This window comes from Triturus cristatus, chromosome 4_2, assembly GCF_964204655.1.
Source record: "Triturus cristatus chromosome 4_2, aTriCri1.1, whole genome shotgun sequence".
Taxonomy (NCBI): domain Eukaryota; kingdom Metazoa; phylum Chordata; class Amphibia; order Caudata; family Salamandridae; genus Triturus; species Triturus cristatus.
In genome coordinates, this window is record NC_140586.1 from 244,244,353 (window position 1) to 244,271,884 (window position 27,532).

General features: G+C 48.9%; 1 protein-coding gene across 1 annotated transcript in view; it reads left to right on the forward strand.

Annotated features, from left to right (window-relative positions):
• The window catches only part of LOC146833555 (uncharacterized), a 453,674-nt gene that overhangs the window by 245,836 nt on the left and 180,306 nt on the right, over window positions 1-27,532 (forward strand). The window contains exons 4-5 of the mRNA XM_085600079.1: window positions 7,563-7,641; window positions 8,100-8,158. Of these exons, the coding sequence (XP_085456205.1) occupies window positions 7,563-7,641; window positions 8,100-8,158 (138 nt within the window). The remainder of the gene's footprint in view (window positions 1-7,562; window positions 7,642-8,099; window positions 8,159-27,532) is intronic.

The following is a 27,532-nucleotide window of genomic DNA, read 5'->3' on the forward strand; positions in this document are numbered from 1 at the left end:
AGGCAGTACTATCAGACATGGTGGAGGGGCAAGCAGTGACATCAAGAGCAGACTGAAGAAGGCCAGGAATGCCTTCAGGATGCTGAAAAATGTGTGGAGGTCAAATCAGAGCAGCACCAACACCAAACCGATTCTTTACTAGAGCTGTGTTCTGTCCACACTCTTCTATGGGTCAGAATGTTGGTGCATGATGAAAAGCAGCATTAACATACTGTCAGCCTTCCACATCAGTAACCTGAGAAGAATCATGAGCATATTCTGGCCGCGAACCATCTCTAAACAGGAACTGCTCGCCAGATGCAAGCAACAAAGCATTAACAGCGTCATTACGAGAAAAAAGATGAAGATAGATTGGACACACCATTAGAAGAGAACAAGACACCATAACAAGAACGTCTCTCCCCTGGACCCCAGAAGGAAAACTGAAGAGAGGCAGGCCAAAGAACACCTGGCAGCAAAATGTGGCAACAGAAATCAAGACCACGAACCACAGCTGGAGCATCATACAGAAACCTGCCTAAGACAGACAGAAGTGAAGGTCCTTCATAGCTGCTCTATATGCCAGTTGGCATATCGGGCTGTAAGTAAGTACGAGAGTATGATGTTTGAGAAATGTCATATGTGTACAGTGAAACACGCAAGAAATGTCCTGTGCGTGAGGGTGAGGTCGAGAAATGCCATGTGTGAGAGTGAAGTTCTGGGGAGCTGCCAATTGTAAGGGCGATGTGCAGTGAGAAATGCCGTGTGAGCAAGGCACTCTGGAAATTTCCTGTATGTGAAACGCTCAATAAATTCCTAGTTTGCAAGGGTGATGAGATACTCAAGAAATTCCCTATGTGGGGGGGGGGGTGTGGCCTGCAGCCAAGGAAGATGGCCGCACACTGAGAGTGCTGCATTAGCAGACCGCAGCAAATCACCCCAAATCCGGCATTATCCGACGACCCAAGGTTACCTACCAGCACGCTAAGTCGAAGAGGAGTGGCAGGCAGCAATCGGTGCTGTTTGAAGTGACTCATGAGCGTCTGGCTGCGAGGGTGCTGCGGCCCGGACGAAGCGCCCTGATGCGAGAAAATGGCGCCCGCTGTCTCTGAGTGAGCGGGGTTGGTGGTGATGACGTACCCGCTGGGCCGCCGTGGAGTGTGACTGCGGCTTTTGACTCCGGTGGCGAGGGAGCGTGGGCGCTTATCGAGGGCTGCGACTGACAGTGGAGTGCGAGCGGTGACGGACACTCGTATGGGCCGTCGTGGCCGAGACGGCAACGGACAGAAAATGGCGCCCACCGCTGTGGAGTTGGCAGCGGAGAACGTGACCTGCAGCTGGGCCCGGTAAGCTGTTTGCAGGCGGCTGCGAAGCGATACGCCAGTTGAAGTGAAGCGCCGTTGAGAGCTTAGGCGCGTCCTGAAGAGAGCCCCGAGGTGGTGAGATCTCGGCGGTTCTGGCGGTAGCGGCCGGCTGAGTGACGGGGGCTTGCCGGCGCTTCTGGGGCCAGGAGTGTGCAGCAACAGCGGCGACAGGGGCAACAAGGCTGAGGCACCAGGGCTGGCCTCTTGAATCTGTGGCCTGTCAAGGAATGGGGCCGGTGGGGACAGAGACTGGCACCAGCTAGAGAGGGGTCTGGACTAACGGGCCCCGCCGCGGCCTCCTCGCCATCAGTCCCGGGGCTGAAGCAAGTGATTACTGCAGACTCTAGGAGGAGGGAGAACCCGGGCGGCCCGGGTGTCTGGTGTATCGCCTGGTTTACTCTGGTGGGTTTCAGTCATGGGCCGCAACAGGCTTACACCGCAAGCTAAAACTAATGAAATTGATAAATACACAGTGGCAATGGGCAAAGAGGAGGGCCATCATGGAGCGAGTCAGCACAGCAGCGCGGAGGATGACGGACCCATGGCTACGAGACATCATGATGGCAATTAAGGACATGCGCGGCACTATGGAGCCCAAATTAGACTCGGTCACGAGAGAAATCAATTTGCTCCGAGCAGACTTTCGCAAGATGTCCGAAAAAGTGGCGGCGGCGGGGAGCGGTATTGGAGGTCTGCAGGCCAAGATGAAGAGGCTGGAGGAGCAGGTCGCCTCACTCACCAAAAACCAAACGAACATTGTGGCTCGTCTGGAGGATCAGGAAGGTCGGGCACGACGCAATAACCTCCGCATCGTGGGGGTGCCGGAGGGATTGGAGGGTCCGTCCGTGGATTGCTTCATGGAGGACTTGATCCTCAACCACCTCAAGCTGAAACGCCTCTCAAATTTTTTCTCAGTGGAAAGGGCTCACCGTGCGTTGGGGTGGAGGCCCAAGCCTGGGGCGCCTCTGCGCACTATTATTGCCCGCATCTTGAACTATAGAGATCGAGATTCAATTCTGCAGGCATCGCGCGTGTCCGGAGATCTGCAGCTGGAGAATGCCACCATTCGGTTTTTCCCTGATTTCACGTTGCACGTCCAACGGCTGCGAAGATCCTTTGAGGGGGTCAAGAGAGCCCTGCGTGACCACGGTGTGAAATATATGATGCTATTTCCGGCGAGACTCAAAACTATGGACGGCGAGAAGGCATACTTCTTTGACTATCCGGCGGAGGATGGAGGGTTGGCGAACAGTGGGCCGTCAGAGTGGCCCGCGTCGATCAGCTGCCGGTCGCGGTGGTCAGGAGGTGCAAGCTAAACGCACGCTGCCACGGGAACTAAGGGAGAGCGAGCAGACTCCTATAAAGTGACTGTAGTGGCTCAGGGCCGCAAGGGCTGCGGGTTTAGTGAAGGGTAGGGGGGTGCTATACTGCCTAGATCTGGACACTTTCTGGGTTGTCGGGCGGGTCGTTCCTCAGCGGTTGGTTTGTCAATCAGTTAAAGATGCAAGGTTGAGGTCTAATAGTTTTAGCTATGCTGGTGGGAGGTTCTTATGACCAGGGATGGGCGGGAGGTAGGGGCCGGGTGGGGTCCGGTGGGGTCCTTTGCACTGTTCGAAACTGGGGTGTGCCATCCGGCAATTCAGTATGACTTTTTCTGCGGACTGCAGTTTCACGTTTCCAAGTTTGGTTGATTCCGGGTAGATGGGGCGACAGTCACTCTGCGAGTTTCATGGGTGGGTGGTGGGGGCCCACTTAGCAGGGAGGCAGGGAGGGGGGTTTGGTTTGGGGCGGGGGTGGGGGTTGTGGGGTAGTTTATGGTTAGCTCATGGTGGCTCATATTCAAAGGTTTGGGTGGGGCATCAGGAGGGCAGGCATGGGAGGAGGATAGATCCGATGTACCATGGGACCTTGTATGGGCATGGGTGATCAGGCGCAGATAAGGATCTGGACGTGGAACGTCAACAGTTTGGGCAATAAGATTAAAAGGACGCTTGTGCTACAGCATGTGAAGCGCCACTCCCCAGATGTAGTGCTTCTCCAAGAGACGCACCTTCGGGGGAACAGGTGCAGGGCTTTAGACCGCTTTGGATACAAGATGGTAGCTCACTCGGCGTTCACGTCGGGATCCAGGGGAGTGGAGATCCTTGTCCGAAACACCCTGTCTGTGGTCATCACGGGCTCCTGGACGGTGGACTCGGGGTGTATGGCATCGGTGGCAGCTCGATGGGAGGGGAGGTTAATAGTTCTTAGCTCGTGTTAAGTCCCACCTGGCTTGCATGCATCGACACTTAAGAAGCTGGGTTCGCACTTGGCGGGCCTCCCGCAGGGAGCGCTCGTGCTAGGCGGAGACACAAATGCGGTCATGGATGCCGAATACGATTGCTCTGGGGTGAGGCAGGGCAATAGAGGGGAAATGGGCCTTAGGGGCTTTGTTACAGCTATGGGCCTTAGTGACATATGGCGCGCGCACTACCCCTCCCAGAGGCAATACACATTCTACTCAGTCAGACATGGATCCTTTTCCAGATTAGATCACATTTTTACGCGGAAGGACCGGATGGGGGACTTTGCGGAACCCTGCATTATGGCCAGGGTAATTTCGGATCATTGCCCGGTGGGTGTGGTCTTGAGAGGGGCAGCAACTACCAGGGCAGCCTTCCCTCGACTAGACCCATAGCGAATCAAGGATGACTCCATAACGAGTAAGCTACGGGAATGTTCCCAACAATATTTTGTTGAAAACCGGGGCTCGGTTGACTCCCAGCTCACTTTGTGGGAAGCGTATAAAACGGCCCTGAGGGGCCAGGCCCAAGCGCTGATTGGAGCCCTGAAGAAGGAGGAAGCGCTGCAGATTCGGCAATTGGAACAGGAAATTGAAGACATGGAGCGAAGGTCCTGTGGGGTTCCCTCGCCGGACCTAGCCCACACTCTAGCTCTCAAGCAGAAGGAGCTTCGGTCGTTGGCGGAGGGTGTGGCCCGAGCCTACTCCCTTGCCACGCAACGTGGATTTACGATGCGGGAGACACGAGCATGAAATTGCTAGCTTGGCTCGAACGCAGAGATCGGCGTGTGGCGGAAGTGAGGGATGGGTCGGGGTCCTTGGTGACTACAGGTGTGGCCATTGCGGGGGCTTTTGCGTCCTACTACGAGGGGGTTTTCTCCCCGGTTTGCACCAGGACTGAGCTGGATTGCTCGGGGTGCCTGCACGATTTCGCGCTTCCCACATTATCTCAGGAGCAAACAGGCAGGGAAACCAGGCAGGGAAAGCGCAGGGTCCCAACGGGCTCCCTGTTGAATTATATAAGAGTCAGACTAACGTGATTATCGACCCATTGCGGCAAATGTTCCTTGAGGTCCGCGAGGCGGGGAAACTCCCGCCAGACCAGCGGGAAGCTACGATAGTAGTCATCCATAAGGCCGGGAAACCGGCTGAGCTGTGCTCTCATACCGACCCATCTCGCTGCTAAATGTGGAGGCCAAGGTCTTGGCCAAAGCCCTGGCGACGAGGTTGCTATCGGTCCTGCCGGACCGGATCCACGTGGACCAGTCAGGCTTCATGCCCCATAGGAGCAGTCGCCATAATTTGAGAAGGTTATATGGGGTGTTATATATGACTGAGGCGGTAGGTGATGCTCAAACGACCCTAATGGCATTAGACGCATCTATGGCCTTCGATAGTATCGAGTGGCCGTATTTATTAAAAGTTCTCCAGAGGCTAGGTTTCGGCCCGGTGTTCTGTAGTTGGGTGCGATTGTTGTTTGAACAGTCGTTAGCACGAGTCAGGGTAAACGGAGCGATGTCCCGACCATTTCCCCTGCGCAGGGGAACCAGACAGGGGTGTCCCCTGTCCCCGCTTCTTTTTGCCCTGGCTCTCGAGCCACTGGTGCACTGGATCAGGCGGGACAAGTCCTTTTGGGGCCTGGCGCTCAACGACGCATGGGAAGAGCGTATATCTTTATACGCAGATGATATCGTCCTCTATATGGCCCGACCATATCATTCAATTGCGCAGGCGCTTCACCTCTTCGAGTTGTTCGGGAGCTACTCTGGCTTCACGATTAACTGGACCAAATCCCTCATTTATCCCCTCTCTGGCCCGCCACCAAGGATCCCGAGGGGATGCTCGGCATTGATAGTGACAGACGGCTTCAAATATTTGGGGGTGTATGTCACCAGGGATAGGGCGGAGTTCTTTACCAAAAATCTTGAACCCCAGTTGGCGAGGCTGGCAACTGATGTGTCCCATTGGAGGTCCTTGCCCCTCTCCCTGGTTGGGCGTGCTGCGCTGTTCAAGATGTTGGCTCTGCCGCAGCTGCTGTACGTCTTGCAGAATACACCGTACCCGGTCCCGAGCGGGGTGTTTAGGCGCATATCGCAGTCAGTACGAACGCTGCTGTGGGAGGGTGGAAGCCCGAGGATAGCACTGCAAAAACTCACGAGAGGGGTGTCGACGGGGGGCTGGCCCGCCCGGACGTCCAGTTGTATTACTGGGCCTCCCAACTGCAAGTGATCAATGACTGGGTCTATGCGCCAGGTTCGAAACCTGCCTATCGGGTGGACAGGTATGCCATGCCGGGAGGTGCTTGCGAGCCACTCCTCTACTCACGGCGGCTGCGAGGGGATTTGCCCTCAAACACGGGGTGGTCCTTCAATGCTGGCAGGAAGCTAATACATTTCTGGGGTGGGCTGGCACATTGACAGGTATGACCCCTCTATGGGTGGGGGGTCACTTGGTTGAAGTTAAGGGGCTCGTGGGCTTCAGGGGCTGGAAATTAATTGGAATAGAATACCTGGGTGATGTGTGGAAAAGAGACGCCCCTAGATCCTTTGAATACCTTCAACGGGAATACCAATTGCATGACTCCCAGCGTTTTCATTATCTTCGCCTTCTGCACACCCTGCGTTCCCATGTGCGCCCGACACTTCCATTCCAGAATATTCTCCCATGGAGGACAGGCTTCTCCTAGACCCCATCCTCGGTAGGCCAACTTCCACTATTTACCGCAAACTCATAAACAATATACCTGACCCATTGGTATCCCTGCGGGAGAGATGGGAGGGGGATATCGGTCACCTTGAAGACGACGATTGGCAGGACGCCTTGCAAAGCCCCCGCGAAGTTGCCATTCGGATTAGGTTCCGCCTCTTACAGCTAAAAATTCTGCACCGGGTGTACTACCCGTGTACCCATCTTTTTGCATGAGGCAGGAGCCTGTCTCCATTATGTGCGTGGGGATGTCAGGGGAAGGGGACATTCTATCACATCCTCCGGGAATGCCCGAACATAGTACCCTTTTGGACGCAAGTAGCACGCACAATGACGAAGGTGGTGGGCTCCCCGGTTCTAGTGGAAAATGGCTTCTCCTCATGATCAAAGGACCCACGGACTGGTACAGGTACCACGAGATCTGGCTGGCATTAGCAGCTGGCGGGGCAAAGCGCAATATTGCCAGTTCTTGGGGGGCGCAGGCGCCCCCGCGGTGGGATCAATGGTGCAGGCATCTAGATTGGTGCCAGAGGGCAGAGGAAGTCATTTATAAGTCCAGGGGTAGTGTGAAAAAATGGAAAAAGGTGTGGGGGCCGTGGCGGAGATATCGGGCATCACGGAGTGGAGGGGAGGGGGGCCAAGTGTGAGCATAGAATTGTCCCATAATGATGATTTGTGTATATCCCATGCTGGGTTGGTACCCCCTATCCCTTGTGAATTTGGTTATATTCTGTATGGGACCATGAGCAAAGTTAATAAAAAAAATCCCTATGTCTGTAAGGGTGAGGCACTTGAGAATTGTTGTGTGCATGGCTTAAAGGTGAGGCACTTGACAATTGCTCTGTGTGAGGGCGATGCTAGCAATAAAAGCTATGTAAGAGTGTGCTCTACCCAAGTAAAGTCCATTGTGTGAGGATGAGGCATTCAAGAAATGCCTCAAATTTGAGGCATTGAGAATTTCCCTGTGTGAGGGGTTGTGCTTGTGTGAGTCCTTGTGTTTGAGGATGAGACTATGGGTTTGAGGATGAGACACAATGGGGTATGTGTGTACAGTGCAAGTAACATTTGGACCCTGAATGTGGGAAGGTGAGAAACTCTTGTGAAGTGTGCGCTTTAGGGACCAATATAATTTATGTAAGGGTCAGCTGCTCCACCTTCTTGTGTGTGAGATGTATGTACTATGACTAGGAATCAATTTGTGATACAGGTTTACTGGTTGTGTTTTCCTACAGGTCTTAACTATGCTCAGGGCACAGGATTGCCCAGCCTATCACTCACTCTCCTGCTAGTGGCTGCTCTACTCGTGAAAAGGTGAGGCCTTCATACTAAGCATGCACAATAGAGATTAGAGGGCCTTGACCCCCTTACAATCGTAAAGGTGAAAGGCCATGCATCCCTATACCGCCCAGGAACTGATGGGCCCTGTGTCTCTACATAGCCATTGGGATGACAGGCTGCATTTCCCCATACATCTTTGGATGTAGTAGGGCCTGTATCCCTGTAGATCCATTAAGGTGACAGGCGTGTGATCCTATACACCATACAGGTGCCAGGCGCGGTATTCCTACAAACCAATGCAGGTGACATGCCCTGTGTCACTGTCCCTGTACAGTCACAAAGGTGACAAGCATGTATCCAACGTAAGCATAGCGGTGGCATGCCCTGTATTTTCGCGAGGCCACTGGCGCTCTGCCTTATTCATTGTTTGCTAATTTTTCTTGTTTTTTTTCCATTTTCTTTTCTTCTGTCCTCATCCCACCTCCTCCTAGAAAAGTATCAGAGAACCGGAAGATGCTACTGTCCGTGCTGTGTGTGGTGCTGATGTCTGGTACGTTCTGTTACTCGACAATATCCTATCATGTTGTGGTTACTGCCAGTTTTTTCTCGTGGCTCTGTTGCTTTGTTTCTACGGTTGCGCTATAATTAGCTACATTTGTAAACCAATATATGTTTATATGACATATTCCAATTGCAGGTCTCCCTTGCTTCGCTCCCGGAACTTTGTATAATCTTTCGGCAGGGGAGTCCTATTGTCCAATGTTAGTCCGTGGTAACAACTAACTGGAGGTTTTTATCTAGAATTTGTGTAGTGTGCACCTGCAACGATTTGGGAAAAAAGGGGGTGGTGATGGACAGAGTTTCTGAATGATGCAGAATACTCTTACCAAGTCAAGAGATCATGGTTTTAATCCATCACCGTTTTTTAGCTCACTGCACCATCCCAGCTCAGAACCTGGCTACATGCAAATTAGTCTGTACCTGTCCCAGTGCATGATGGGAACAGGGCAAACCAAACTACCAAGCCAATTCTTATACTGGGAAGGAAACAAGCTTCCGGGGACCGGTTTCTGGCATCACAGCCTTCGTCGGCCCGGTTTGCCTGAATCCTGATGGTGCAATGAGCAAGGGACTCACGTCTGAGCATACCCTCCCACACTGAGTGTGGTTAAAAATGATTTGGGAAAAAAGGGGGTGGTGATGGACAGAGTTTCTGAATGATGCAGAATACTCTTACCAAGTCAAGAGATCATGGTTTTAATCCATCACCGTTTTTTAGCTCACTGCACCATCCCAGCTCAGAACCTGGCTACATGCAAATTAGTCTGTACCTGTCCCAGTGCATGATGGGAACAGGGCAAACCAAACTACCAAGCCAATTCTTATACTGGGAAGGAAACAAGCTTCCGGGGACCGGTTTCTGGCATCACAGCCTTCGTCGGCCCGGTTTGCCTGAATCCTGATGGTGCAATGAGCAAGGGACTCACGTCTGAGCATACCCTCCCACACTGAGTGTGGTTAAAAATGATTTGGGAAAAAAGGGGGTGGTGATGGACAGAGTTTCTGAATGATGCAGAATACTCTTACCAAGTCAAGAGATCATGGTTTTAATCCATCACCGTTTTTTAGCTCACTGCACCATCCCAGCTCAGAACCTGGCTACATGCAAATTAGTCTGTACCTGTCCCAGTGCATGATGGGAACAGGGCAAACCAAACTACCAAGCCAATTCTTATACTGGGAAGGAAACAAGCTTCCGGGGACCGGTTTCTGGCATCACAGCCTTCGTCGGCCCGGTTTGCCTGAATCCTGATGGTGCAATGAGCAAGGGACTCACGTCTGAGCATACCCTCCCACACTGAGTGTGGTTAAAAATGATTTGGGAAAAAAGGGGGTGGTGATGGACAGAGTTTCTGAATGATGCAGAATACTCTTACCAAGTCAAGAGATCATGGTTTTAATCCATCACCGTTTTTTAGCTCACTGCACCATCCCAGCTCAGAACCTGGCTACATGCAAATTAGTCTGTACCTGTCCCAGTGCATGATGGGAACAGGGCAAACCAAACTACCAAGCCAATTCTTATACTGGGAAGGAAACAAGCTTCCGGGGACCGGTTTCTGGCATCACAGCCTTCGTCGGCCCGGTTTGCCTGAATCCTGATGGTGCAATGAGCAAGGGACTCACGTCTGAGCATACCCTCCCACACTGAGTGTGGTTAAAAATGATTTGGGAAAAAAGGGGGTGGTGATGGACAGAGTTTCTGAATGATGCAGAATACTCTTACCAAGTCAAGAGATCATGGTTTTAATCCATCACCGTTTTTTAGCTCACTGCACCATCCCAGCTCAGAACCTGGCTACATGCAAATTAGTCTGTACCTGTCCCAGTGCATGATGGGAACAGGGCAAACCAAACTACCAAGCCAATTCTTATACTGGGAAGGAAACAAGCTTCCGGGGACCGGTTTCTGGCATCACAGCCTTCGTCGGCCCGGTTTGCCTGAATCCTGATGGTGCAATGAGCAAGGGACTCACGTCTGAGCATACCCTCCCACACTGAGTGTGGTTAAAAATGATTTGGGAAAAAAGGGGGTGGTGATGGACAGAGTTTCTGAATGATGCAGAATACTCTTACCAAGTCAAGAGATCATGGTTTTAATCCATCACCGTTTTTTAGCTCACTGCACCATCCCAGCTCAGAACCTGGCTACATGCAAATTAGTCTGTACCTGTCCCAGTGCATGATGGGAACAGGGCAAACCAAACTACCAAGCCAATTCTTATACTGGGAAGGAAACAAGCTTCCGGGGACCGGTTTCTGGCATCACAGCCTTCGTCGGCCCGGTTTGCCTGAATCCTGATGGTGCAATGAGCAAGGGACTCACGTCTGAGCATACCCTCCCACACTGAGTGTGGTTAAAAATGATTTGGGAAAAAAGGGGGGTGGTGATGGACAGAGTTTCTGAATGATGCAGAATACTCTTACCAAGTCAAGAGATCATGGTTTTAATCCATCACCGTTTTTTAGCTCACTGCACCATCCCAGCTCAGAACCTGGCTACATGCAAATTAGTCTGTACCTGTCCCAGTGCATGATGGGAACAGGGCAAACCAAACTACCAAGCCAATTCTTATACTGGGAAGGAAACAAGCTTCCGGGGACCGGTTTCTGGCATCACAGCCTTCGTCGGCCCGGTTTGCCTGAATCCTGATGGTGCAATGAGCAAGGGACTCACGTCTGAGCATACCCTCCCACACTGAGTGTGGTTAAAAATGATTTGGGAAAAAAGGGGGTGGTGATGGACAGAGTTTCTGAATGATGCAGAATACTCTTACCAAGTCAAGAGATCATGGTTTTAATCCATCACCGTTTTTTAGCTCACTGCACCATCCCAGCTCAGAACCTGGCTACATGCAAATTAGTCTGTACCTGTCCCAGTGCATGATGGGAACAGGGCAAACCAAACTACCAAGCCAATTCTTATACTGGGAAGGAAACAAGCTTCCGGGGACCGGTTTCTGGCATCACAGCCTTCGTCGGCCCGGTTTGCCTGAATCCTGATGGTGCAATGAGCAAGGGACTCACGTCTGAGCATACCCTCCCACACTGAGTGTGGTTAAAAATGATTTGGGAAAAAAGGGGGTGGTGATGGACAGAGTTTCTGAATGATGCAGAATACTCTTACCAAGTCAAGAGATCATGGTTTTAATCCATCACCGTTTTTTAGCTCACTGCACCATCCCAGCTCAGAACCTGGCTACATGCAAATTAGTCTGTACCTGTCCCAGTGCATGATGGGAACAGGGCAAACCAAACTACCAAGCCAATTCTTATACTGGGAAGGAAACAAGCTTCCGGGGACCGGTTTCTGGCATCACAGCCTTCGTCGGCCCGGTTTGCCTGAATCCTGATGGTGCAATGAGCAAGGGACTCACGTCTGAGCATACCCTCCCACACTGAGTGTGGTTAAAAATGATTTGGGAAAAAAGGGGGTGGTGATGGACAGAGTTTCTGAATGATGCAGAATACTCTTACCAAGTCAAGAGATCATGGTTTTAATCCATCACCGTTTTTTAGCTCACTGCACCATCCCAGCTCAGAACCTGGCTACATGCAAATTAGTCTGTACCTGTCCCAGTGCATGATGGGAACAGGGCAAACCAAACTACCAAGCCAATTCTTATACTGGGAAGGAAACAAGCTTCCGGGGACCGGTTTCTGGCATCACAGCCTTCGTCGGCCCGGTTTGCCTGAATCCTGATGGTGCAATGAGCAAGGGACTCACGTCTGAGCATACCCTCCCACACTGAGTGTGGTTAAAAATGATTTGGGAAAAAAGGGGGTGGTGATGGACAGAGTTTCTGAATGATGCAGAATACTCTTACCAAGTCAAGAGATCATGGTTTTAATCCATCACCGTTTTTTAGCTCACTGCACCATCCCAGCTCAGAACCTGGCTACATGCAAATTAGTCTGTACCTGTCCCAGTGCATGATGGGAACAGGGCAAACCAAACTACCAAGCCAATTCTTATACTGGGAAGGAAACAAGCTTCCGGGGACCGGTTTCTGGCATCACAGCCTTCGTCGGCCCGGTTTGCCTGAATCCTGATGGTGCAATGAGCAAGGGACTCACGTCTGAGCATACCCTCCCACACTGAGTGTGGTTAAAAATGATTTGGGAAAAAAGGGGGTGGTGATGGACAGAGTTTCTGAATGATGCAGAATACTCTTACCAAGTCAAGAGATCATGGTTTTAATCCATCACCGTTTTTTAGCTCACTGCACCATCCCAGCTCAGAACCTGGCTACATGCAAATTAGTCTGTACCTGTCCCAGTGCATGATGGGAACAGGGCAAACCAAACTACCAAGCCAATTCTTATACTGGGAAGGAAACAAGCTTCCGGGGACCGGTTTCTGGCATCACAGCCTTCGTCGGCCCGGTTTGCCTGAATCCTGATGGTGCAATGAGCAAGGGACTCACGTCTGAGCATACCCTCCCACACTGAGTGTGGTTAAAAATGATTTGGGAAAAAAGGGGGTGGTGATGGACAGAGTTTCTGAATGATGCAGAATACTCTTACCAAGTCAAGAGATCATGGTTTTAATCCATCACCGTTTTTTAGCTCACTGCACCATCCCAGCTCAGAACCTGGCTACATGCAAATTAGTCTGTACCTGTCCCAGTGCATGATGGGAACAGGGCAAACCAAACTACCAAGCCAATTCTTATACTGGGAAGGAAACAAGCTTCCGGGGACCGGTTTCTGGCATCACAGCCTTCGTCGGCCCGGTTTGCCTGAATCCTGATGGTGCAATGAGCAAGGGACTCACGTCTGAGCATACCCTCCCACACTGAGTGTGGTTAAAAATGATTTGGGAAAAAAGGGGGTGGTGATGGACAGAGTTTCTGAATGATGCAGAATACTCTTACCAAGTCAAGAGATCATGGTTTTAATCCATCACCGTTTTTTAGCTCACTGCACCATCCCAGCTCAGAACCTGGCTACATGCAAATTAGTCTGTACCTGTCCCAGTGCATGATGGGAACAGGGCAAACCAAACTACCAAGCCAATTCTTATACTGGGAAGGAAACAAGCTTCCGGGGACCGGTTTCTGGCATCACAGCCTTCGTCGGCCCGGTTTGCCTGAATCCTGATGGTGCAATGAGCAAGGGACTCACGTCTGAGCATACCCTCCCACACTGAGTGTGGTTAAAAATGATTTGGGAAAAAAGGGGGTGGTGATGGACAGAGTTTCTGAATGATGCAGAATACTCTTACCAAGTCAAGAGATCATGGTTTTAATCCATCACCGTTTTTTAGCTCACTGCACCATCCCAGCTCAGAACCTGGCTACATGCAAATTAGTCTGTACCTGTCCCAGTGCATGATGGGAACAGGGCAAACCAAACTACCAAGCCAATTCTTATACTGGGAAGGAAACAAGCTTCCGGGGACCGGTTTCTGGCATCACAGCCTTCGTCGGCCCGGTTTGCCTGAATCCTGATGGTGCAATGAGCAAGGGACTCACGTCTGAGCATACCCTCCCACACTGAGTGTGGTTAAAAATGATTTGGGAAAAAAGGGGGTGGTGATGGACAGAGTTTCTGAATGATGCAGAATACTCTTACCAAGTCAAGAGATCATGGTTTTAATCCATCACCGTTTTTTAGCTCACTGCACCATCCCAGCTCAGAACCTGGCTACATGCAAATTAGTCTGTACCTGTCCCAGTGCATGATGGGAACAGGGCAAACCAAACTACCAAGCCAATTCTTATACTGGGAAGGAAACAAGCTTCCGGGGACCGGTTTCTGGCATCACAGCCTTCGTCGGCCCGGTTTGCCTGAATCCTGATGGTGCAATGAGCAAGGGACTCACGTCTGAGCATACCCTCCCACACTGAGTGTGGTTAAAAATGATTTGGGAAAAAAGGGGGTGGTGATGGACAGAGTTTCTGAATGATGCAGAATACTCTTACCAAGTCAAGAGATCATGGTTTTAATCCATCACCGTTTTTTAGCTCACTGCACCATCCCAGCTCAGAACCTGGCTACATGCAAATTAGTCTGTACCTGTCCCAGTGCATGATGGGAACAGGGCAAACCAAACTACCAAGCCAATTCTTATACTGGGAAGGAAACAAGCTTCCGGGGACCGGTTTCTGGCATCACAGCCTTCGTCGGCCCGGTTTGCCTGAATCCTGATGGTGCAATGAGCAAGGGACTCACGTCTGAGCATACCCTCCCACACTGAGTGTGGTTAAAAATGATTTGGGAAAAAAGGGGGTGGTGATGGACAGAGTTTCTGAATGATGCAGAATACTCTTACCAAGTCAAGAGATCATGGTTTTAATCCATCACCGTTTTTTAGCTCACTGCACCATCCCAGCTCAGAACCTGGCTACATGCAAATTAGTCTGTACCTGTCCCAGTGCATGATGGGAACAGGGCAAACCAAACTACCAAGCCAATTCTTATACTGGGAAGGAAACAAGCTTCCGGGGACCGGTTTCTGGCATCACAGCCTTCGTCGGCCCGGTTTGCCTGAATCCTGATGGTGCAATGAGCAAGGGACTCACGTCTGAGCATACCCTCCCACACTGAGTGTGGTTAAAAATGATTTGGGAAAAAAGGGGGTGGTGATGGACAGAGTTTCTGAATGATGCAGAATACTCTTACCAAGTCAAGAGATCATGGTTTTAATCCATCACCGTTTTTTAGCTCACTGCACCATCCCAGCTCAGAACCTGGCTACATGCAAATTAGTCTGTACCTGTCCCAGTGCATGATGGGAACAGGGCAAACCAAACTACCAAGCCAATTCTTATACTGGGAAGGAAACAAGCTTCCGGGGACCGGTTTCTGGCATCACAGCCTTCGTCGGCCCGGTTTGCCTGAATCCTGATGGTGCAATGAGCAAGGGACTCACGTCTGAGCATACCCTCCCACACTGAGTGTGGTTAAAAATGATTTGGGAAAAAAGGGGGTGGTGATGGACAGAGTTTCTGAATGATGCAGAATACTCTTACCAAGTCAAGAGATCATGGTTTTAATCCATCACCGTTTTTTAGCTCACTGCACCATCCCAGCTCAGAACCTGGCTACATGCAAATTAGTCTGTACCTGTCCCAGTGCATGATGGGAACAGGGCAAACCAAACTACCAAGCCAATTCTTATACTGGGAAGGAAACAAGCTTCCGGGGACCGGTTTCTGGCATCACAGCCTTCGTCGGCCCGGTTTGCCTGAATCCTGATGGTGCAATGAGCAAGGGACTCACGTCTGAGCATACCCTCCCACACTGAGTGTGGTTAAAAATGATTTGGGAAAAAAGGGGGTGGTGATGGACAGAGTTTCTGAATGATGCAGAATACTCTTACCAAGTCAAGAGATCATGGTTTTAATCCATCACCGTTTTTTAGCTCACTGCACCATCCCAGCTCAGAACCTGGCTACATGCAAATTAGTCTGTACCTGTCCCAGTGCATGATGGGAACAGGGCAAACCAAACTACCAAGCCAATTCTTATACTGGGAAGGAAACAAGCTTCCGGGGACCGGTTTCTGGCATCACAGCCTTCGTCGGCCCGGTTTGCCTGAATCCTGATGGTGCAATGAGCAAGGGACTCACGTCTGAGCATACCCTCCCACACTGAGTGTGGTTAAAAATGATTTGGGAAAAAAGGGGGTGGTGATGGACAGAGTTTCTGAATGATGCAGAATACTCTTACCAAGTCAAGAGATCATGGTTTTAATCCATCACCGTTTTTTAGCTCACTGCACCATCCCAGCTCAGAACCTGGCTACATGCAAATTAGTCTGTACCTGTCCCAGTGCATGATGGGAACAGGGCAAACCAAACTACCAAGCCAATTCTTATACTGGGAAGGAAACAAGCTTCCGGGGACCGGTTTCTGGCATCACAGCCTTCGTCGGCCCGGTTTGCCTGAATCCTGATGGTGCAATGAGCAAGGGACTCACGTCTGAGCATACCCTCCCACACTGAGTGTGGTTAAAAATGATTTGGGAAAAAAGGGGGTGGTGATGGACAGAGTTTCTGAATGATGCAGAATACTCTTACCAAGTCAAGAGATCATGGTTTTAATCCATCACCGTTTTTTTAGCTCACTGCACCATCCCAGCTCAGAACCTGGCTACATGCAAATTAGTCTGTACCTGTCCCAGTGCATGATGGGAACAGGGCAAACCAAACTACCAAGCCAATTCTTATACTGGGAAGGAAACAAGCTTCCGGGGACCGGTTTCTGGCATCACAGCCTTCGTCGGCCCGGTTTGCCTGAATCCTGATGGTGCAATGAGCAAGGGACTCACGTCTGAGCATACCCTCCCACACTGAGTGTGGTTAAAAATGATTTGGGAAAAAAGGGGGTGGTGATGGACAGAGTTTCTGAATGATGCAGAATACTCTTACCAAGTCAAGAGATCATGGTTTTAATCCATCACCGTTTTTTAGCTCACTGCACCATCCCAGCTCAGAACCTGGCTACATGCAAATTAGTCTGTACCTGTCCCAGTGCATGATGGGAACAGGGCAAACCAAACTACCAAGCCAATTCTTATACTGGGAAGGAAACAAGCTTCCGGGGACCGGTTTCTGGCATCACAGCCTTCGTCGGCCCGGTTTGCCTGAATCCTGATGGTGCAATGAGCAAGGGACTCACGTCTGAGCATACCCTCCCACACTGAGTGTGGTTAAAAATGATTTGGGAAAAAAGGGGGTGGTGATGTACAGAGTTTCTGAATGATGCAGAATACTCTTACCAAGTCAAGAGATCATGGTTTTAATCCATCACCGTTTTTTAGCTCACTGCACCATCCCAGCTCAGAACCTGGCTACATGCAAATTAGTCTGTACCTGTCCCAGTGCATGATGGGAACAGGGCAAACCAAACTACCAAGCCAATTCTTATACTGGGAAGGAAACAAGCTTCCGGGGACCGGTTTCTGGCATCACAGCCTTCGTCGGCCCGGTTTGCCTGAATCCTGATGGTGCAATGAGCAAGGGACTCACGTCTGAGCATACCCTCCCACACTGAGTGTGGTTAAAAATGATTTGGGAAAAAGGGGGGTGGTGATGGACAGAGTTTCTGAATGATGCAGAATACTCTTACCAAGTCAAGAGATCATGGTTTTAATCCATCACCGTTTTTTAGCTCACTGCACCATCCCAGCTCAGAACCTGGCTACATGCAAATTAGTCTGTACCTGTCCCAGTGCATGATGGGAACAGGGCAAACCAAACTACCAAGCCAATTCTTATACTGGGAAGGAAACAAGCTTCCGGGGACCGGTTTCTGGCATCACAGCCTTCGTCGGCCCGGTTTGCCTGAATCCTGATGGTGCAATGAGCAAGGGACTCACGTCTGAGCATACCCTCCCACACTGAGTGTGGTTAAAAATGATTTGGGAAAAAAGGGGGTGGTGATGGACAGAGTTTCTGAATGATGCAGAATACTCTTACCAAGTCAAGAGATCATGGTTTTAATCCATCACCGTTTTTTAGCTCACTGCACCATCCCAGCTCAGAACCTGGCTACATGCAAATTAGTCTGTACCTGTCCCAGTGCATGATGGGAACAGGGCAAACCAAACTACCAAGCCAATTCTTATACTGGGAAGGAAACAAGCTTCCGGGGACCGGTTTCTGGCATCACAGCCTTCGTCGGCCCGGTTTGCCTGAATCCTGATGGTGCAATGAGCAAGGGACTCACGTCTGAGCATACCCTCCCACACTGAGTGTGGTTAAAAATGATTTGGGGAAAAAAGGGGGTGGTGATGGACAGAGTTTCTGAATGATGCAGAATACTCTTACCAAGTCAAGAGATCATGGTTTTAATCCATCACCGTTTTTTAGCTCACTGCACCATCCCAGCTCAGAACCTGGCTACATGCAAATTAGTCTGTACCTGTCCCAGTGCATGATGGGAACAGGGCAAACCAAACTACCAAGCCAATTCTTATACTGGGAAGGAAACAAGCTTCCGGGGACCGGTTTCTGGCATCACAGCCTTCGTCGGCCCGGTTTGCCTGAATCCTGATGGTGCAATGAGCAAGGGACTCACGTCTGAGCATACCCTCCCACACTGAGTGTGGTTAAAAATGATTTGGGAAAAAAGGGGGTGGTGATGGACAGAGTTTCTGAATGATGCAGAATACTCTTACCAAGTCAAGAGATCATGGTTTTAATCCATCACCGTTTTTTAGCTCACTGCACCATCCCAGCTCAGAACCTGGCTACATGCAAATTAGTCTGTACCTGTCCCAGTGCATGATGGGAACAGGGCAAACCAAACTACCAAGCCAATTCTTATACTGGGAAGGAAACAAGCTTCCGGGGACCGGTTTCTGGCATCACAGCCTTCGTCGGCCCGGTTTGCCTGAATCCTGATGGTGCAATGAGCAAGGGACTCACGTCTGAGCATACCCTCCCACACTGAGTGTGGTTAAAAATGATTTGGGAAAAAAGGGGGTGGTGATGGACAGAGTTTCTGAATGATGCAGAATACTCTTACCAAGTCAAGAGATCATGGTTTTAATCCATCACCGTTTTTTAGCTCACTGCACCATCCCAGCTCAGAACCTGGCTACATGCAAATTAGTCTGTACCTGTCCCAGTGCATGATGGGAACAGGGCAAACCAAACTACCAAGCCAATTCTTATACTGGGAAGGAAACAAGCTTCCGGGGACCGGTTTCTGGCATCACAGCCTTCGTCGGCCCGGTTTGCCTGAATCCTGATGGTGCAATGAGCAAGGGACTCACGTCTGAGCATACCCTCCCACACTGAGTGTGGTTAAAAATGATTTGGGAAAAAAGGGGGTGGTGATGGACAGAGTTTCTGAATGATGCAGAATACTCTTACCAAGTCAAGAGATCATGGTTTTAATCCATCACCGTTTTTTAGCTCACTGCACCATCCCAGCTCAGAACCTGGCTACATGCAAATTAGTCTGTACCTGTCCCAGTGCATGATGGGAACAGGGCAAACCAAACTACCAAGCCAATTCTTATACTGGGAAGGAAACAAGCTTCCGGGGACCGGTTTCTGGCATCACAGCCTTCGTCGGCCCGGTTTGCCTGAATCCTGATGGTGCAATGAGCAAGGGACTACAGTGTCCAAGTAGCTCTCTTTATACAGAATGATAACGGGGGACTTTAACGTCTGGTTGCAGGTTTGTGTGTTTTTTCTTATGTGGGAAACCCCGTGTGTTACGTGAGGTCCGTATACTTGGCGGGGTTGTGTCACAACAGGCATTTATTTCATTGCTGGTATAAGTGCCAATGATCGGAAGCACAAAAGAAGGAATACACACTGATGCATGGCAGATTTACTCTACATCACTGGCGGGTGAATCATTGCTTGGAGGAAGTGCACACCAGTTTAAATCAGAGATCTTGGGGAGGGGCGCCTGGAGGGATTTACTGTCCCTGGGGAAGCACGCACTTGTTTGTACCAGGCTGTGGTGGCTGGATGTGGCTTAGGTTCAGTAGATTTCCATGCTTGAGGAATTGTGCGTTGTGTGAGTTAAGAATCACAGTGGCCCGAAGAGTCATGTATTTATGACCTTCCGGAAGGTGAAGGAATTTTGTATTTCTTATGTGGAGGGTTAAGTGGTTCAGGTTTTCAGGCTTGTACTTCTTAGGTACTTAAGCGAGAAGGGTATACCGTTCCTCTAGGTGTACAGTAGTGTGAAGAGTACACTTTTCCCTGGGATTGAGACAAAGTGGGGAATAATGTCCAGTTAGCCTGGGAGCTGATAGCATGTGGTGGATGGGGGAACCCACATTGGTGGAACTAAAACCCTCACACACCCAGCAAGCTAGGTGTCATGCTTCATCATCTGGGTTTTGCTCCTTGTCGGGTCGGCGCTGCAATTCCCGACGGGCACCCAAAGATGGGGCTCTTTAGCGGAGATCTTTTGTTCCTTGCCGAAGGTGAGTGCAAGTGAGGGCCAGGTAGGTGTAGACGTTAGTGAGTGTATTTTAAAACAGGGTTGGTTAGTCTGAATAATGAATTTATTCGGTCAGTAAACCACCCTATTAAAAACGAAATGAGAGGTATGGATGCGTGGCCAGGAGTCAAGTCTGTACCGCTTCCTTATTGGATGTCCGGCCCTGCACAAGATTTCTGTGATTGGGTAGAATAATCTTACGACTGCGCCACTCGTGTGGATTTTTATTGGTTAGCTCATCTCCTGCAATGTCAAGTAAACTTCCCATAAAAAACAAGACTAAGGCGCAAAAGTGAAACCAGGCTGGCTGGCGAGTGGTGTGTGATGTGCGCGCACCATGACGAGAGAGGAAAGCCATATGGCGCCTCTGCTCGTCATTGTGCGCGTAACCGCACGCCCGTCGCCAGTGCACGCGCCAGTGGGCTGAAGCGCTTCCCCAAAAGTGGATTGCAACAAGCCAAGTGCCCTTACCCTAGCTGTTTAGCAGTGGCCTTACCTTAGAAGGCAAACACATGAAGTACATTTGCCATGTGATAATCGTGGGTGAGACACATGTAGTGAGACTCATCTACAGTAAAAAGTCAAAAACCGGATGATCAATAAAAATACAAAATTTGGGCATATTAAATTGGCTGAACCCATTTTGCAGCAAGTAGGTACACCTGAGCTCTATTCAGCTGCCATATGAGGTGGCTGGTGTGATTTCTCTACCAGTCGCCCCACTCAAATACCCTTCCTGATACACTTGCTGGCTTCTGTCCCTGCACAGGGATTCAGTCTATCTTAGATTCAGTGGATTCCAGGTGGAGAGCTGCACTTATTTTGCTAGAACTTACAGTTGCATTCAACACTGGCCATCCCCTAAACCTACTGACCAGACTCCAAAAGTGGGTTGTCATGACAAAGACTTGGATTCGATAACCTTCCTGGCAAACCATTGCTGTGATTGGACAAACAAACCCATATCAGGTGTGGGAGCCATGATTGCTTTACCAAGATCACCAGAAGAAGCTCCCTCGTTGGTTTAAGTGTTCTTTCCAGCCTCATTAACAACACCTGTTTGCTCTCCCTCTTCAATAAGAGTTGCTTTCCCAGAGGTGTCATGTTCCACCGTAACCTACATCTTTTTTTAGACAGAGATTAACCAGTTTGGAAATCAAAGTGTTCTTCTTCCAAACTAAGTCTGATTAATTCCTCCTCTGTCCAACATTTTCCCTTGACCTCCTTCTACTTTGATGAGGGAGAGGTTTACACACATGTTCCTTTGAGCCAACAAGCTTGCAAGCTTTCTCAGCCACACATTCATTAGATGAATATATTACATTATCCCGCAAACTTTCATCCCGCATACCATCCCTCCGTATTTTTCACAACGAAAATGCAATTGCTATGTGATACCATTACCCCACACACTTTCACTCCTAATATGACTTTACCACGCATGCCTTTACAATGCAAATGCATGCGTGGTGAAGTCATAAACTGCGTAAAAGTGCTCTACCTTAATATATATTCTAAGCAAAACTCCACTCATCACTTACCTGGGAGCTGCCAGATGCACCCTGGGAACCGCAGTCCTTAAAGCAACTTGGGAACTGTGATAGGTGAACACAGCATCAGAGGGGAGTAGAGGACTATGCACCAATCGCAGTGCGGCAAGATAAATTTAAATGCACAGCGTGAAAAAGCCTCCTGTTACATCATGGCGCTGATGAAGGCCGGACTAGGCTGAAATGCATTCGCCAAACAATTTCAAATAAGGAAGCTTCCCCTGTTCCCCGATGTGGCCTCTGCTCTTTCTTTCTGGGAGGAGTTTTTGTGGAGATGGTAAACGCGTCAACCAGAGACGCGGTACAGATGCTCCTGTTTCTCAAGTCGGCCTGGATGTCACTGGCCTTTGCTCCGCATTGTTTTTCACTTCAAGGTATTGAAGGATCCAGGCACGCCTTCAAGTTCGGATGAACACGCAGCGGTGCAGCGAGGGTATCAACCTCGGTCAGGGCGAAATGCATCGGCATATTTGCCCCAGCCTAATTGAAATCTGGACAAGAGGGCTGAAGCGGTCAAAGGGGACCCGAGGTGGTAACTTGTTTTTTAATTAGCAGGGGACTTCTATTGTTGTGAGCAATATCCTGCCTTCCGCGAAATACTTAGACTATTCTAAGCAAAACTCCACGCATCACTTACCTGGGAGCTGCCAGATGCACCCTGGGAACCGCAGTCCTTAAAGCAACTTGGGAACTGTGATAGGTGAACACAGCATCAGAGGGGAGTAGCGGACTATGCACCAATCGCAGTGCGGCAAGATACATTTAAATGCACAGCGTGAAAAAGCCTCCTGTTACATCATGGCGCTGATGAAGGCTGGACTAGACTGAAATGCATTCGCCAAACAATTTCAAATAAAGAAGCTTCCTCTGTTCCCCGATGTGGCCTCTGCTCTTTCTTTCTGGGAGGAGTTTTTGTGGAGATGGTAAACGCGTCAACCAGAGACGCGGTACAGAGGCTCCCGTTTCTCAAGCCGGCCTGGATGTCACTGGCCTTTGCTCCGGCATCGTTTTTCACTGCAAGGTATTGAAGGATCCAGGCACGCCTTCAAGTTCGGATGAACACGCAGCGGTGCAGCGAGGGTATCAACCTCGGTCAGGGCGAAATGCATCGGCATATTTGCCCCCGCCTACTTGAAATCTGGACAAGAGGGCTGAAGCGGTCAAAGGGGACCCGAGGTGGTAACTTGTTTTTTAATTAGCAGGGGACTTCTATCGTTGTGAGCAATATCCAGCCTTCCGCGAAATACTTAGACTATTCTAAGCAAAACTCCACGCATCACTTACCTGGGAGCTGCCAGATGCACCCTGGGAACCGCAGTCCTTAAAGCAATTTGGGAACTGTGATAGGTGAACACAGCATCAGAGGGGAGTAGCGGACCATGCACCAATCGCAGTGCGGCAAGATACATTTAAATGCACAGCGTGAAACAGCCTCCTGTTACATCATGGCGCTGATGAAGGCCGGACTAGGCTGAAATGCATTCGCCAAACAATTTCAAATAAAGAAGCTTCCTCTGTTCCCTGATGTGGCCTCTGCTCTTTCTTTCTGGGAGGAGTTTTTGTGGGGATGGTAAACGCGTCAACCAGAGACGCGGTACAAAGGCTCCCGTTTCTCAAGTCGGCCTGGATGTCACTGGCCTTTGCTCCGGCATCGTTTTTCACTTCAAGGTATTGAAGGATCCAGGCACGCCTTCAAGTTCGGATGAACACGCAGCGGTGCAGTGAGGGTATCAACCTCGGTCAGGGCGAAATGCATCGGCATATTTGCCCCAGCCTAATTGAAATCTGGACAAGAGGGCTGAAGCGGTCAAAGGGGACCCGATGTAGTAACTTGTTTTTTAATTAGCAGGGGACTTCTATAGTTGTGAGCAATATCCTGCCTTCCGCGAAATACTTAGACTATTCTAAGCAAAACTCCACGCATCACTTACCTGGGAGCTGCCAGATGCATCCTGGGAACCGTAGTCCTTAAAGCAACTTGGGAATGTGATAGGTGAACACAGCATCAGTAGGGAGTAGCGGACTATGCACCAATCGCAGTGCGGCAAGATACATTTAAATGCACAGCGTGAAAAAGCCTCCTGTTACATCATGGCGCTGATGAAGGCCGGACTAGGCTGAAATGCATTCGCCAAACAATTTCAAATAAAGAAGCTTCCTCTGTTCCCCGATGTGGCCTCTGCTCTTTCTTTCTGGGAGGAGTTTTTGTGGAAATATATATATATATAAGTATATATATATATATATATGTATATATATATATATATATATATATATATATATATATATATATATATATATATATTCTACTGGCGGTCGCCAGTAGATAGTTATAGTTACAACCTAGTTTCCATAGGAAATCTCAAAAATTCTATTTTGAATAACTTTGGCGCCGGTTGACGAATCCTCGCGAAATTTTCAAAACTAATGGGGCGCTCCGCTCAGCTCCTACCCTGAAAGTCTCAGGGTGATTCGTCAAGTGGGGGCCGAGAAAAAGGGGGGGTCCCAAAACGCGTTTTCCCCATGCATTTTTCCATAGGACCTTTAGTCGCAGCTACAGTCCGAACGGCTGAACAGAATTACGTGAAATTTGGCAGAGAGGTAGCCATAAGGTCAAGGAAGTGCCTTTTGCAGGTCTGGTGTAAATCTGTTCAGTATTTCCTGAGAAAATAGCATTTAAAAGCATATCAATATCTATACGCGCGCACCGTGCGCGCACTGTGTGTGCACCCTGCCGTGCGCGAGCGCAATTCTGATTGGTTGTTAGATGTCGGTAAACATTTGAATCGGTCGAAACCAGGAAGTGTCGGCCGCCATTTTGTCTCTCGCAGTCTGAGGGGGTGAAAAAAAAGGTGGAGAACGTGAAAAGGGGGCAGAGTGGACAGGTCCTGACCCCCTAGCCTTGGTCAGGGGGTCACAGAAGGACCCCCAAGGGAGAAAAAAACATGTTTTTTTTTTTTAAATCGCGAGGTGTGCGCACGGCACGCACGGCACGCACTGCGAATCGTGGGGGCTCGGTACCCCCACAGCGCGAGCACGGTGCGCGCACGGTGAAAAACCTAAAAAAAAAAAAAAAATTATAAATAAATAACTTAGCATTTAAAAAACCGTACAAATTCACTGAAAAAACCATAGGTTTCACACATGTTATAGTTAGCTGGACATTTCACTCGTAAAAAACCAATGAAATTCCCCCGTTATAGTTAGTGCAGGCAACTATAACTCACGCGACCGCAATCCTCTGCTGATGACGTCCGATATTACATCACTGATGACATATGTTTCTTCATGAAAAATAAATATTTGTAATATATGTATAGCTAAAGATTTATGGAAGAAGACATGGGTAAATAAGTGTCTAAATGCAGTGATGTAATATCTGACGTCATCAGCAGAGGATTGCGGTCGCGTGAGTTATAGTTGCCTGCACTAACTATAACGGGGGAATTTCATTGGTTTTTTACGAGTGAAATGTCCAGCTAACTATAACATGTGTGAAACCTATGGTTTTTTAAGTGAATACATATATATGTATGTATATATATGTATGTATGTATATTACCTAGTAGATAGTTATAGTTAGGACCTATTATCCATAGGAAATCCGCAACATTCTATTTGGAATAACTTTGGCGCCGGTTGACGAATCTTCGCGAACGTTTCAAAACTCGTGGCCCGCTCCGGTCCGCTCCTATCCTGAAAGTCTCGGGGTGATTCGTCAGGCGGGGGCCGAGAAAAAAGCGGGGTCCCAAAACGTGTCTTCCCCATGCAATTTTCCATAGGGACCGTTAGTCGCCGCTACAGCCCGAACTTCTGAACCGAATTACACCAAATTTGGCAGAAAGGTAGACCTTGGTTCACACTCGTGCCTTTTGCCCCCCTCCCCCAAAAAATAAATGAATAAAAAAAAATTAGAAAGGCAGGCCCCAGGGGATGGGGTCCCCGGGGCCTTTAGGGGCCAGAGGAGGGGGGCAACGCAGCCCCCCTCCAAAAAAAAAAAAAAGCCCATGCAATGGGTTATGGGGTCCCCGGGGCTGATTAAGGCCTCGGGAGGGGGGCCACGCGGCCCCCTTCCCAAATTTTCATTTTTTTTATAAAACATTAGGGGGCAGGCCCTGGGGATGGGGTTCCCAGGGCCCAAAAATAAGAAAAAGCAGAGATTATTTAAACGCGTTGGCAAAAAGGAAATACTTATGTTTGTGCAAGACAGTCTGCATATCAGAGCCGGATGGCAGGATGTTGTTGAGTGACCTCTCGTTGCTGAGGGCACTTTTGATGGAAAGATTTACACACGGTGGCCCGGCCGTGGAGAGGAGCACCGTCACCAGCTGGGGTAGGAATATCTTTGCCAGCTGGGAGAAGCTGGTTCTGAACTGCTCGGAACTTTAATGGCACAACATTCAATGCGTAATGAGCCTGCTTTCACAATCATTACCTACTATAGGAAAAAAAAGATGCATCATTTTAAAACTGCACATTGGAACTTACTAAAGTGAATAAAAAATCTCGCATTAGAGACTCCGTGCCCCATAATGCACTAAGGACTTTGCACTTAGCACACGCCCAGTGGGGGTCATGGAAATAAATAAAGTCAGGAAATGAAATAATGCGAGCCTCTGATGTGTTGTATTGCAGCCCAAGAAGAAGAGGCTTTTAGCCTTGAAACGCGTCGGCAAAAAGGAAATACTTATGTTTGTGCAAGACAGTCTGCATATCAGAGCCGGATGGCAGGATGTTGTTGAGTGACCTCTCGTTGCTGAGGGCACTTTTGATGGAAAAAATATATATATATTCTAATACAACTTGGGTTACAGGTAACATTGTCCGGCGCCACCAATCTCAGACACTGGTCCCTACCAGTACAATTATATATTCAACACAAACAAATCTGAGATAGTTTCATATTACAAGCAAAGAAACAATATATGAGTCTTCTTATGTATTCATCTTCTGATGTTTATTCTTATTTTCTTTGTAGAGATTTACATATAAGAATCACAGTAATGCCTTCTCTTTTCTTTATGTTCAGATTTACATACAAGTATCACAGTAAAGCCAACACGTGTTTCGCGCACACTGCGCTTCTTCAGGGCTGTCATACAAACAACATACATTTTTTTTATAAGAACTGGGAGGATTACATTTTTAAAATGTTTTTTTTTTTTTACATTGATACACCACTATGGATCATTAGAATGGGTATACTTACCATAGAAAATGTGTATATTATTATGACAACCCGAATTTCTGTACACATTTGACTGATTGAACAATCGGTTATAATTTAGATACTGCTTTTGAGTTTATAAATTAATAATTATGTTCTAATTTCAAATAAGTGTTAATTTGTATATTAATGTATCAGGAACGTGCTTTATTGTAAGTTGTTCTTCTTTTCTGTTTAAAAAAAAAAAAAAATTATGTTGTTTGTATGACAGCCCTGAAGAAGCGCAGTGTGCGCGAAACACGTGTTGGCTTTACTGTGATACTTGTATGTAAATCTGAACATAAAGGAAAAAGAAGGCATCATATATTGTTTCTTTGCTTGTAATATGAAACTATATCAGATTTGTTTGTGTTGAATATATATATATATTTTTTTTTAATGTATTCACCCCAAAAACAAAACCCACCCTGATCCCTAAAATGACCCCTGTACCCCAAAACCTAAACACACCCTGAACCCTATAATTACCCCCTACACCCCAAAACCCTAATCCACCCTTACCCCTTAAATTACCCCAGCATCCCAAAACCTAAATGCACCCTGAACCGCAAAAATATCCTAGCACCCCAAAACCTTAAACGCACCCTGAACCCTAAAAATACCCCCTACCCCAAAACCCTAACCCACCCTTACCCCTAAAAATACCCCAGTACCCCAAAACCTAAAC